This window comes from Peromyscus leucopus, chromosome 13 (genome assembly GCF_004664715.2).
Source record: "Peromyscus leucopus breed LL Stock chromosome 13, UCI_PerLeu_2.1, whole genome shotgun sequence".
Taxonomy (NCBI): domain Eukaryota; kingdom Metazoa; phylum Chordata; class Mammalia; order Rodentia; family Cricetidae; genus Peromyscus; species Peromyscus leucopus.
This window is the reverse complement of record NC_051074.1, coordinates 6,618,188-6,630,683: the sequence shown is the minus strand read 5'-3', so window position 1 is coordinate 6,630,683 and position 12,496 is coordinate 6,618,188. Positions and strand designations below refer to the sequence as shown.

The 12,496-nt window shown below is 54.7% G+C and overlaps 1 protein-coding gene across 1 annotated transcript; it reads left to right on the top strand.

Moving 5' to 3' along the window:
* Positions 1-6,341: 6,341 nt before the first annotated feature.
* Positions 6,342-9,466, top strand: Gbx2 (gastrulation brain homeobox 2). The gene is made up of 2 exons (XM_028880384.1): positions 6,342-7,286; positions 8,313-9,466. Exons 1-2 carry the CDS (start codon positions 6,764-6,766, stop codon positions 8,834-8,836), a joined length of 1,047 nt encoding a protein of 348 aa, XP_028736217.1. The 5' UTR covers positions 6,342-6,763; the 3' UTR covers positions 8,837-9,466.
* The last annotated feature ends 3,030 nt before the right edge of the window (positions 9,467-12,496 follow it).

Sequence of the window (12,496 nt, the reverse complement as noted above, 5' to 3'; positions counted from 1 at the left end):
GCCCTCCGCTGCTCTGGCCACACTAAAGGGTATGACTTGACCTCTTGAGAAACCATGGCCTTCATCTGCCTTTGGAAGCTGGACCACATGAGGGGGTCCACGAATCTGAAGGAGACTGTGGCTAGCTGCTGCAGCCACCTTGAACTAACCTCTCCTCTCATTCTGGCACTGATTCTGGGCAGCTTTAGAGGCACACACAACAGTGAAGATCTGTCCTGGATGCTTCCAACATGAAAAAAAAAACCTATCTCTGGAGGTCTCAGAGGTAGCACGAGTGAGTACTCACCCTTCCCCTGGCTCTTCACAGTGGATGTTCTGTTTAAGCACAGCATTCCTCTACAGCAGATCAATGTTTATCTCTCCTTCCCATTCTGATTAATATGTGGCCACGCCCCTCATTAGCACTCACTCCCCTTACTCTCGCCATGGAAAAGGTCATCACCTAAGGTGACAGGTTCTCTGGGAAATTTTGTCTTTCCTTTTTTTTTTTTTAATTTCCTGCAATTCTCCAGCCTCCGACTCCCAAGTGCTGGGATTCCAGGCCTGGCTTCTCTGAGGAGTGTGCTGAAGTGAGAGCTGTCCTTTGGAACTTCAGGAGACTGAGGTCACTGGGCCTGCTCGGGCCAGTGTCAGATCTATCAAACCCAGAACTTTCTAGATGAGCTTAGGCGTGGGTAAGGAGGAACAGAGGCCATTCCATCTCTCCCTTATGCTTAGCCAGCCTCTCTCCTTTCTGTCCATACACAGCATCATGACCCTGCCTAGTGACATCCTTTCTGGTCACAGCTTCCTATCCAGGGGGGCAATAAGTAAGGGGAATGCCATCTTTGCTTTGCAGTATTTCTCAGGGACAGAGAGACAGAGCTCCTGCAAACAGCGGTTTGTTCTTGCTTAGTGCTTCTGCAAAAGCTCAAGGGCAGGGTGCCCCTGATGTGGGCAACTGCAAATCCGGTGCCCTCTTGCAAGAGGTTTTGTTAATGATACTCTGGGGCAAGGCACACGCTGGCTTGGGGAGGGGGGGAGCCTGGAAGGACAACCTCTGGTTTGTTGGGGAGAAGACTCTCAGGCGTTAAGCTCTGGAAAAGATACACCTAGGTCCTTGGCTGGACCTCAGCCCCAGAAGTAGTTCCCTGGGTCTCCTCTAGAGAGTTGGAATCTCGCTGGGCCTACTTGCTAAGAACACTTCTTCCATGAGCCTGCAGTGGACGCCAGCTGTGTCCAGCTCAAGTCCATCACCATGCTCTCACCAACTTCCAAGATCTCCGCATGCCTACTGGAGCAGACCTCAGCTCCGCAGGAGGGTCGCCAGGATGGTGATCCCCAAGGACCTAGCCTAGGCCAAGTACCCTTTCACCCCTCGGTGCCCTCTGCCGCTTCCAGGCTGCCCTTCACTAGGCCTCCGGATTAGCATCTCTGTGAAGTTCTGCAAACAATGCCTGCTGTGCTAGAGATGAAAGCCTGGCTGGGGGTGGTGGTGGTGGACTTTTGAAGTCCCGAAAGGTGGGGCCTAGAGAGCAGATGGGAGAGAGACCCAGGTGAGAAGAGGCCCCCTGCCGGCCTGTGCCTCCCTCCCAAGCATCCTCTGTCCTTTGTGGGCTCCCTGGAAGGCCTATACCTACTTAACCTCAGCTCTTGGGCAAAAGCTCACTTCCAGGCCTTTGCACAGCGCTGCCTCTTCCCTGGCAGGGAGTCCCGGGGCAAGGAACGGTTGCCTGACATTCCCATTTGGGAGCTGAGTGCGTCCTGATAGATGCGCAGTGAGGACCGACTCAGGGACTCCAGGGAGAACGCGATGAGCTGCTGTTTCCTGGGGTCACAGATCCCCACTCCAGTCCTTAGGAACACAGGGGGAAAGAACTGGAACCCCACGTTTTAAGTCCTCACACTCCGGGATCCCCACCAAAGGCATCCAGCTGCAAGTGGAGTGCGGGGAAGCTATGAATTGTGAGCGCACGGCGCGGCCAGGGTACATCGTCCAATCCCCGCGACCGCGCGTGCAAGATCACCCAGAAGCCACGGTCAACCGATCCCACGAGGGACAGCCTCGCGCACCACGCCTGTCTGGCTCGTTTGGCTTGTCCCTCTGCGGTGGACAGAGCAGCACAGGTGTGAAGGTCATAGTTCTCACATTTTTACAGCTCCCAGAATCAAAAAAAGGGGGGGAAGCCCCTCCCCTCCCCATATCTAGATTACAGTGGTTTTGTTTCAGCTACTTCGAGGGTAGGGACAAAAAAAAAAAAAAAAAGAAGAAGAAGAAAAAAAAAAAGAAAACAGAGTTTCTACATAAGAATGTCGCGGCACACACTGTCCCGGGAAGTGTTTCTTCTTCTTCGGGGCACTTTAGAAACCCCCCTGTCCTGCTTTTCTGCATGGTCAAGGAGCAGAATAAAGAAAGCAAAGACTTTTATTTTATACATCACTTGATCTTTGCTTGGGAAACTCTATTAATTGAATGGGCTTGCCTTTTTTGCCAGGTCCCCTTTATCATTATTTATGGGCTTTAAATTGTTTAAAGTTCCCTTGACGTTCAATTTACAAGTTTGGGGACTTTTTTTTGTTCTGCCTTTTGTCCTGGAGAAAGACATCGTGTTGGAAGCGCTTTGAAAAGCCAAACATGAGAGGTTGGCGGTGAAAGGGAAGCGGGCAAGATCCCTTTTAATTCCGTCCTGTTGGTGAATGGCTCTTTTACATAATTGCGGGAGCCATTTCAAAGCCAGCCAAGGGCTGACTTCACTTAGAACCACATGGAGTCTATTTTGGGCTTTCAGATTTAAAAAAAAAAAAAAAAGCTGAATAAAATAGTTTAAAAAGATGAGGTTTCAATGCTTTCTGCTACTTGCAAATTGGTGTGTCTGATGGGGAATTTTACACAAGCACCTCTTTGTAAAGTACGTCTTGGGCTGGGGAAGCTCGATTCTGGGTTAGCTGGGTGTGAATCCCAATTGCCCCTCCATAAATAAAACCCATCCCAAGCTATTTCCCAACTATGGCCAGGAGCAAATACTGCGGCAGTGCCGGAACCGTCAGACTACTCAGAATCCCTCTAAATAAAAACAACACGGTTGCCCGAGAAACCAGCCTGAAGCGTGGGTCTGGGCTGCTGGCGGGACAGCCCCTCCTGTGCGAGCTCGGCCTGCAGGTTCCCCCACGCGGCACCCACGGAGACTGGAGCGCCCCCGCTGCCCCCTCGAAGCCGCACGGCGCTTCCACCTCCAGGTAATATGAATATGCATTTACTTGTGCGGTTCGTATTGTGTGCTTGGCTTTTACACACCTGTGCGCAAAGGCTGAACCGGACAGCCCACAAACGTGGAGCCAACTTAATTACCGTCACTTTTATTGAACGTCTAAGCCACTTTGTAAGTGGCTTAATACAATCCTGACACTCGCTTGGCAGCGGTAAGTACCTCTGGGCTTGGGCTATCTTCATCTTCATCTGTGAAGGATGCTTCCAGAAAAAAAGTTCGCCAAAGTTAGCTGGAGTTGGGGAACCCAGCTCTCCCGGCGCGCCCGGCCTTTTCCTAATTGGAGGAGGGCGGGGCTCTCCGAGCCTAGTTGCTAAGATCTGAGTCCGGTGGTTTTCCCGCGCAGCTTGGGCCGAGTCCAGTCTCGCAGGACTCTGCTGTTGAAGGCAGTTCCGAGCTAAGCAGGTAGGAATTCGAAGAACAGATGAGTGTACCTGTCGCTCCCCATGCATAAATCCAAAGGCTTTTGTTATCCGCAGCCCCCAGACTTGCAGCGCTTTGCACGTAGCTGAGGTGTCCCGGAATGGATCTTGTTAATCACGCCAAAACACAAGCATCCTTTTATGATGCGAACAGTCATTTTCTAAGCAGTTAAGCATTAGATGAGAAAAATATTGCTGCATAGCATTCGAGAAAAGCGCACTAGTAAATAAAATTCGTATTGATGAAAAATTATTTGAACTCACTAATAAAAGATTAGTATTATAACCCCCACAGTCAATACTTTTCGCGGCAATTTATGAACACAGATAATATGTCATCAAATTACTTCAAGTGTGGCTATAATTCAAGGGACCTCAATTTTGCTGCTGAACTTTAAGCGTAGCATCACCAAAATAGTCAAAATAGTCAAAGGAATTCCTGGCTCTGGGTGTAATCAAGCGACAGCAGTCTCTACAACAATATTTTTTTAAACAGTGAAAGATCAAAATGGAAGGTATTGGGGCCAGGTAAATGAGTAGCTGCTTACACAGGCGTCCCAAGACAAGCGCGAAGGTCCTCGGCTGTAGCTACATAAATCAAGGAAGCTGTTATTCTGGAAGTTGGGGGGTGGGGGCTGGGGGACAGGGACGGACGACTAACAACAAGGTAATGGCACCAGAGTCTGTCATTGTAACTACCTCATAATAAGAGGGAGTATTTATTATGCTCATGAAGAAACCGGCCTTTTGCCTTGGGCTCCCATTATCTTCTTTTGTGGGCAAACAGGGGCTAGAGCTTGGAAGACTCCACAGACACCTCCTTCCCGTGTATCCCAAAGGGAATTAATTTCCCCTCACACTGCCTAAGCCATCTCGAGGTCTGGGCGTGAAGCGAGGGGACGCAATACAGGCAGTGCCCTAATGAATTCCTTTCAAACCGCCTGCTGCCGAAACCATCTATTACTGCGGCCCGGGAGTGAGGAAAGGCGTTTGAGATGTCTTTGTCCGGGTGATGGAGGGGAGGGGAGGGGACATTGGTGGGGGAGGAGGGCCGCTGGCAGCCCTCGGCCAGAGAGTTTTCTCCTGGCCCAGGGATGCGAAGGACGTACCCTCGCCTCTTACCTCTCTGGGTGGGCAGTTGCTCTCTGGCCAGACTCTTGGCCGGAGGAGATGGTCTAGGATTGAGATCTCCACCCGGGGCCTTGGGATTAGAGTGAGAGCGAGAGAGAGGGAGAGAGGGGAAGAGACAGAAAGAAAAGCTTCAAAGAATCGGGTCGATAAATTCATAAAGATCGATTTATCTTTATCTCCCAATTAAATGTGCTTGTGATACATAACACACGTCTAACATGGGCCCCAACTCCCCAACCACCAGCTCCTTGGGGTGAACTGATTTTTAATGGCCTATGTAACAATGCGCTCCTTTGCTCCCTGGCCGTGTGTTGTCAGCTGTTCCGGAAGGACGTCTAGACCAGGGAATTTGAAGCCGAGGCCCAGGAATCCGAGGAAGCTCCGCACGCTCTGGCGCGCTTGGCAGGATCTGCCCTTGCCAGGAAACGATCTCATTTTAAAGGGAACACAAGAGCTGAAAGTTTGTTTCAACATAAGAAAAGAGGACCAGAAATGTCTACTTTCCTTTCGCCGCAATCCCGCCAATCTCCTGACTCCCAAATTCCAGAGTGTTTACCGTCGTCGAGAACGGGGCGGGGAAAGGTCTTGAGGGGCTCGGCTCCATCCAGCAGTCGGCAAAGAGGAACCGTGCGCCTTGGAGTCCTCGAGCTGCGCAGAGCCAGGGTGAGAGCTCCCTTCGTTCCCAACGTGCTTAATTAGCGCCTATTTACAAAACGCAGCTTTTATTTGAGCAAACATCATAAAGCTTTCATCAGGATAATCTCACGTTATACAATCCAGAGGCGTCGCAAACTCCCCCCCCCCATTCCTCCCTGAAGATGGAGCAGATAAAGGACTCGCTTTATTATCATAATTATCGTGGCTGTTATTTTGGTGCGCGCTGGCAAAGTGGGTAAATAGGTGCGATGATTAAGAATGTCATGAAAAATGAGCAGGGATCGCTCACAGAGGGCCCAGCTAGGAATAGGGGGACCACCAGCCTGCCTTCCCCTCCACCAGCGAGCCGCGAGCAACTGGGAAGGTTCCGTGTAGTGAGCAGGAGCTGACAGGCCCGGGAGGAGCATCCGGGAGCAGACCTGCAGAGGCAAAACCCTAACCGCAATCCAGGAGACCTTTCCCGGACCCTTGGCACAACCAGAGGACCCCTAGCTACAGTGAGCACCACACAGGGTTCTGCTATAGAGACCATAAAGGAAATAAAACACTCCTGGCCCATTCGGGCGGGTGCCAGCTACAAGCCGCCCCTGAGACGGCCTCCACCGGGATGCCGAGGACTCTAGGGTTTGAGCCTAGGATGTAGCAAGGGTCCCCCTCAAGTTTGCTCCGTGCGGTGCAGGCGCACAGGCTCGGGCTCCCAGGCCTGCACGCTCCAGCGGTGGCGCCCGCAGCCCGCCTGCGGCCAGCCTGGGTAAAGGGGGCGGAGCCCTAATTTCGCCCTGCCTCTCCCTGCACAGCCAATGGGAGATGGCGCTCAACACCACGTGACACGAGCTCCGCTGGGCAGCTGGCAAAATGTGAATGAGAAAGAGGAGCGCGATTTAAAGGTGCTGGCGGCGCCCGCCAGAGACAAGTGCGCCGGCTTCGCGCGCTCCCCGGCGGCCCTGGGAGACGACGGACTGCGGGACGGACAGACGGACGCACGCACCGCTGATAGCCCGGCCGAGAGCTGCAGACGAGACGCGCGCGCGTTCCGAAGGGCTAGCAGCCGGGAGCGGCTCCAGCAAACGCGAGGTCCCCGGCGCCCTCTCCATCCCGGGCGCACGGCCTCACCGCGCTCAGCGGCTACACCCAGGCGGGCCGGGTATGCAGCGGGGCCCGCACTGAGGGGCGGCGGCATCTACGCTCCGTGTGCCGCTCGGCCTCTGTCCGGCGCTCCCGGCGGTGCTCCCGGCGTCCGGAGGGCTTCCAGGCGGCAGTGCGGCTCGGGGACTTTTCGTCTCTCCCTGGCCTCTCCCGAACGCGTCTATGAGCGCAGCGTTCCCGCCGTCGCTGATGATGATGCAGCGCCCGCTGGGGAGTAGTACCGCCTTTAGCATAGACTCGCTGATCGGCAGCCCGCCGCAGCCCAGCCCCGGCCATTTCGTCTACACCGGCTACCCCATGTTCATGCCCTACCGGCCGGTGGTGCTGCCGCCGCCTCCGCCGCCGCCTCCCGCGCTGCCCCAGGCGGCGCTTCAGCCGGCGCTGCCACCCGCGCACCCTCACCACCAGATCCCCAGCCTGCCCACCGGCTTCTGCTCCAGCCTGGCGCAGGGCATGGCACTCACCTCCACGCTCATGGCCACGTTGCCCGGTGGCTTCTCTGCGTCGCCCCAGCACCAAGAGGCGGCGGCCGCCCGCAAGTTCGCTCCGCAGCCAGTGCCTGGAGGTGGCAACTTCGACAAAGCCGAGGCGCTCCAAGCCGATGCGGAGGACGGCAAAGCCTTTCTGGCTAAGGAGGGCTCGCTGCTCGCTTTCTCTGCGGCCGAAGCGGTGCAGGCGTCGCTCGGTGAGTCGGCGGCGCGCGCAGCCGAAACGCGGGGACGGGAGGGAGTAGGGGCGGGCCAGCTCCGGGTTCCCGCCGGGACCCCAGGGATGGGGCCGCGCCCCCGCCCGACCTCCGCAGGAGTAGCTGGAGGAGCCGCGGGGATGTCCAGCGGAGCTTCCCAAGGGGCATTTAAAGCCAGGCAACAAGCAGGGTCTTGGGAAAGGGAGGCTTTAGTGCTCTCCTGGCAGCTGGTCCGGGCCACGCATCCGGTGGTGCATTTGGCCCAATCTAAACTGTCCCCGCAACACACGCTGCGATGACCGAGGGTCCTTGATATGTTAGAACCTTAAGCAGAGGCCTGTTAGGCTGTGTTTTTTTCAGTTGCGCATGTACCCAAGAGTCCAGACTTAAATGTCTTCACTGGGTTCTCTGCTGCCCAAGAGAACCAGATTTCTACGAGGCTGTGTGTGTGTGTGTGTGTGTGTGTGTGTGTGTGTGTTTACACGCGCTCGCGCGCTCCTATGGGCTGTCGAGTAGGGAACTTCTAAGGTGACACAAACGATCTGTCTCAAGAAAGCTGCTGTCTGGCATCTGCGCGACGCTCCTACCCCACTCTTGCTGCAGTGAAATTGAGACTCGCTAAAATTTCAGTGTTCAGATGGTGACAGGAAGGATCATGAACTATCCCTCCGTCTTCAAACAGCCTGGACCCCCGGGGAAACAAAGGGAATGTTCTCTTGGGCCTCAGGTCCAAGCTGCATCCTTCTACTTAGGCTGTCAGAGGCTGGGAGGGTGCGCGGGAGGCATGTCGGCCCCTTGAGTGATGGTTCTGGGCAAAGGGCCGTCGCCTTTGCTGTCTCCTCCTCTCCTTTGAGCTTTTCTCACGCTCCCCCCCCCCACTCCTCAAAGCCCAGGAAATCACAATGTGTTAATGTTGTAGAAAGACAATCTGCTGGGGGTGGGGGAGGGGGTGAAGTGCCCAAGTGGGAAGGGGTAGGGAAGGCAGTGTTGGAAATGTAATAAAACGCCGTTTGGTTTTGCTTTCAGTCGGGGCTGTCCGAGGGCAAGGGAAAGACGAGTCAAAGGTGGAAGATGACCCGAAGGGCAAGGAGGAGAGCTTCTCTCTGGAGAGCGATGTGGACTACAGCTCAGATGACAATTTGCCCGGCCAGACAGCTCATAAGGAGGAAGACCCCGGCCACGCACTGGAGGAGACCCCGCAGAGCGGCGGTGCAGCAGGCAGTACCACATCCACCGGCAAGAACCGGCGGCGGCGGACTGCCTTCACCAGCGAACAGCTGCTGGAGCTGGAGAAAGAATTCCACTGCAAAAAGTACCTCTCCCTGACCGAGCGCTCCCAGATCGCCCACGCCCTCAAACTCAGCGAGGTGCAGGTAAAAATCTGGTTCCAGAACCGCCGGGCCAAGTGGAAACGCGTCAAGGCAGGCAACGCCAATTCCAAGACCGGGGAGCCCTCCCGGAACCCCAAGATCGTCGTCCCCATCCCTGTCCACGTCAGCAGATTCGCTATTCGAAGTCAGCACCAGCAGCTGGAGCAGGCCCGACCCTGAGGGCCTAGCCAGGGTGGACACCGTCGTGGAGAGGCCCTAACACCCAAGGGAACCGGTGGCAGACTCCACTGTTCAAAGCAGAACTCAAAGGCACCTCCCAGATGTGGACATCCCAAGCAAATTGAGAATATATTCACTAGATGGGCTTAAAGGGGGCTACAGCCACACCAGAAGATACACTAAATATTTATTATATGACCCTACTTTGTACATAGATATCTATATAGACTGGATCTCAGCTGCAGTATTTTGAAAGGGATAGGACCAAACGTCTCCACTCACACATTCCAGATGAAACAAAACCACCACTGTACCCTGTGGCCCTCAGCGACCACCTTCCCATACTTTCCCAAAGGTAAACCGGAGACACAAGAACTAACGCTGGGGTTTAAACTGATTTTTTGTTTGTTTGTTTTGGTTTTATTCTGGCTTTTTGAGTTGAGCGCAGAGCAGACTTTTGGGGCACTCTAGGAATCTGCTCTGTTCATTTGCCCTTGCCTGGCTTTCTTTCCTATCTGAGCCATGTCGGAAGCACGTCTCCGTTGTGTTTAATTTATTTCAATGTAGCTTATTTTCATATAAGTTATGACATTTAAACAATCTCAGTCTTGTGAATAATAAAAAAGCAAGAAAAAAAAACATAAGCTCGATCCTTGGGGCCTCATAAGAGTGCCCGCCACCTGGGCACTTCGAGGGCACTGCCAGGGTGTGGTCAGCTAAGTGGCCTGGGACCAGGACGGAGGCTGACTGGCCATAAGCCACGTAGCACTTTAACAGGCTTTTAATCGGAGAGTAGAGCTGTGAGTTTAAGAAAGCCTAGTTTTCATTTTAGGAATCTGGCATGTCCCCTTTTTGCACGGCCTTATCCGTAGCCTGGGGACTGGCAAACTTTGGCCAGAGAAGGAGGGAAAGCAAGCGCGGGTGGTGGTGGGTGTGCACAAACTCGGGGGCTCCGAACCGGATGCAGCCAGGGAGGAGAAACGCCTTTCCTGACAAGAAACTCCGACCCTAAACGCAGCCGTGCTTGCTGGCTCTCAGGGCCTCGGGTCCATAAATCAGTCTGCAGGCGTTATCTTCCGACAGGAGCCGGAACCCAGCAAGCCCTGTAAGGCTTCCCGGCAGCTCTAGGCTTGCAGGCGGGCTGTGAACTCCAAGGCCCTACTCTTCCCCTCCGGGCGGGGTCGGAGGGGGCGTGCCCTGACCACTGCCCCACCCCAAGGGCGCTGGGGCCCGCAGCCCCTCTAACGGAGAAGGGGGAAGGGACCCTGGTGGGATGGTGCGCAGAAACCTAGGAACGGGGCGTCTTTCTGCCTTGGAGGGGCGGCCTGTAAAGCGCAGGAGGGGCGTGCCCTGCACCACACCACCTCCTCTAACTTTGGTACTGTGACCACAGCCAGGTCCGCCAAGGCCTGGCGCTGCCAAGACTGCGGTGCACAGGACCCGGGTATCCCAGAAGTGTGGAGCGTGCTAGTGACGGTGATCATGGTGCCTTCGGGCTGTTAAACCTGCAGCCCAGAGAAGCTAGTGGCTTGACCACATCAGCTTTCCAAATGGAAGGATGGGGTAACCTCCAGCAAAGCACACGCTGTGCTTCCCAGTCCAAGCAGGGGGAGTCCTGGGTCAACACTGACTTAAATTATTCCACTTGCTCCGGTCCGTCACCTCTCAGCGGCACAGAGGTCGGGGGCACAGGGGCCCTTGCCCAAACTCCAGGCGCAGGGTGGAGGGCCAAAGTTACAGAGTCACGATTTCTTTTCGAATAGTTCCAGCATTGGAAAATGCCTCGAGCTTGAGTTTTTAGGACAATGTAATGGAGTGGCCTTTCCTCCTAGGTTAGGTCAGGCTTTGCAAATCGCTGGAGTTCTCCGTTGTCCTCCACCCGGTGCCAGGAGGAGCAAAAGGAAAAGGGACTGTGTGAGGTCCAGCGGCTTCCTCGGATCCGCACCCTCCTTCCTCCCCCAACCCCCTCCTCCCGCGCGCGAGCGCCCCGGTGTACACAGAGCCCTGGTCACCGCTTGGCTCTATGGGCTTCAGCCAGACTCCCAACTGGCTACGGTATCAATGCTGCGGGTGCCGAAAATTCTAGGTCCTCAGGGATGCCAAGTCCTCTTTTATACACATGGAATTCGTGTGTGTCCACTGAGTGACTGTGACTGAAAACATAGAGTCCAGTACCAGGACTGAGAGAGACGCGAGGTGAGATGCCGTCTCCAGCCGCAGTAGCTCCAGCGGCACTGCGGGTCCGGGAGAGGCCCTGAGTACCCAGAGTTCAACGCTTCCCCAGACCCCAGGACGCCTCCTCACTTGCCCTTCCAACATACTAGATGTAAATAGTCCCTACCAGCTCTCTCTCAAAGCCCGTGGTCAGGGGTGGGGGTGGAAGCCTTGACCCACACAAACCCCTGGAGAAAGCAAAACTCCCCAGAAATAGGCAGCCGCCTTCGGGGAACCCCGCTATGAGACCCAAGCTGACTAGCACTGTCTCACCCTTTAGAAGCACAGGCAGGGTCCTGAGATGCTGCGTGCCCCCTTGCCCTCTTAGGGGGCTGTCCTTTTCCTCCCCAACCCCTGGGGGCCCTGGCACCCCAGAGCCCAGAGCCCCAGGCCCTGGAGACAGGCCGAGGGCAGGAAGATAAACAGGCAGCCCTTGATGGCCGCTGTCATCATGGCCGTCATCATGGCTTTCATTTGGCTGCCTAATGAGTCACATCACAGGCAGAGAGAAAAATTGTCAATCGCCTGGGCCCTAATGAATTTTTTTGCAAATTGTAATCAAGCCAGGCCGTCTCAGCTGGCTGATTAATGAGACCCACGAGGCTCGGCCAGCACCTCAGCTTTTTATTCCATCCCGTCCTCCCCGCACTAAATTAACAGCAACTTGTCTGAGCTTCAAATTAACTCCCAATGATTAATTCTGATGGGGGGGCCTGAAGAATAGCTTGTTCTAATAGGCTCTGGCCTGAGATGCTGTTGAAAATTAATACACTTCCCCTTTGGCTGCCGGCTTTAATCCAAGGTTGGGTTTTGACATCACTCTATTTGTTGTTACAATAAATTCCACTTACATCTGCAGATCAAATAATTACGACCAGGAGTGCACAGACCTGGGCCCCCAGCCCGTGGTGCAGTGGGACACCTGGGGGCTGACCTCAGATCCACATCCAAGAGGGGGAGGGTGTCCTGGGAACAGTCACCTGATCCTGTAACCATTTTATTCTCATTTCCCAGAGTCCTTCCATATCAGGGAGGTGAGTATCCCCAACCCTTTGGAAAACTGGGGTTGCTTTGAAAGCCTACAAGCAGGTCTTTATCCAAGGTGCCTGCTCCTCCAGCTCCCCTTGAAGACTGGGAAACCCTTCCAAGGAAAGCAGCTTCTTGGGAGTGGAAGAGGAAGGTTTCTCCAGCCCTAACCTGAAGTTGGAATTTTCAAGACTTAGTAGAAGTCTGTCACCCAAGCAGCTAGTCTGAATTTCAGTCTTTAGCCCCCTGGGATGGTTCCTTCAGGGTGCCCTTTCAGCTAAAGGGGCAGAGTACAAGGCCTTCTCCACCCATGACCAGTCTAGCTCTGGTTCTGTGTCCTGCCTTCCAAGACGCCCTTTCTCTGGGGGGCAGCACTGGTTCCCTTTCCTTTCTGTTTGTTGGAGCTTAATTGGCTTCATC

Coding starts and splice junctions, on each gene's coding strand:
- Gbx2 (XM_028880384.1), top strand. CDS start 6,764: ATGAGCGCAGCGTTCCCGCCGTCGCTGATGATGATGCAGCGCCCGCTG. Junction 7,287..8,312: donor AGCGGTGCAGGCGTCGCTCG/GTGAGTCGGCGG, acceptor TTTTGCTTTCAG/TCGGGGCTGTCCGAGGGCAA.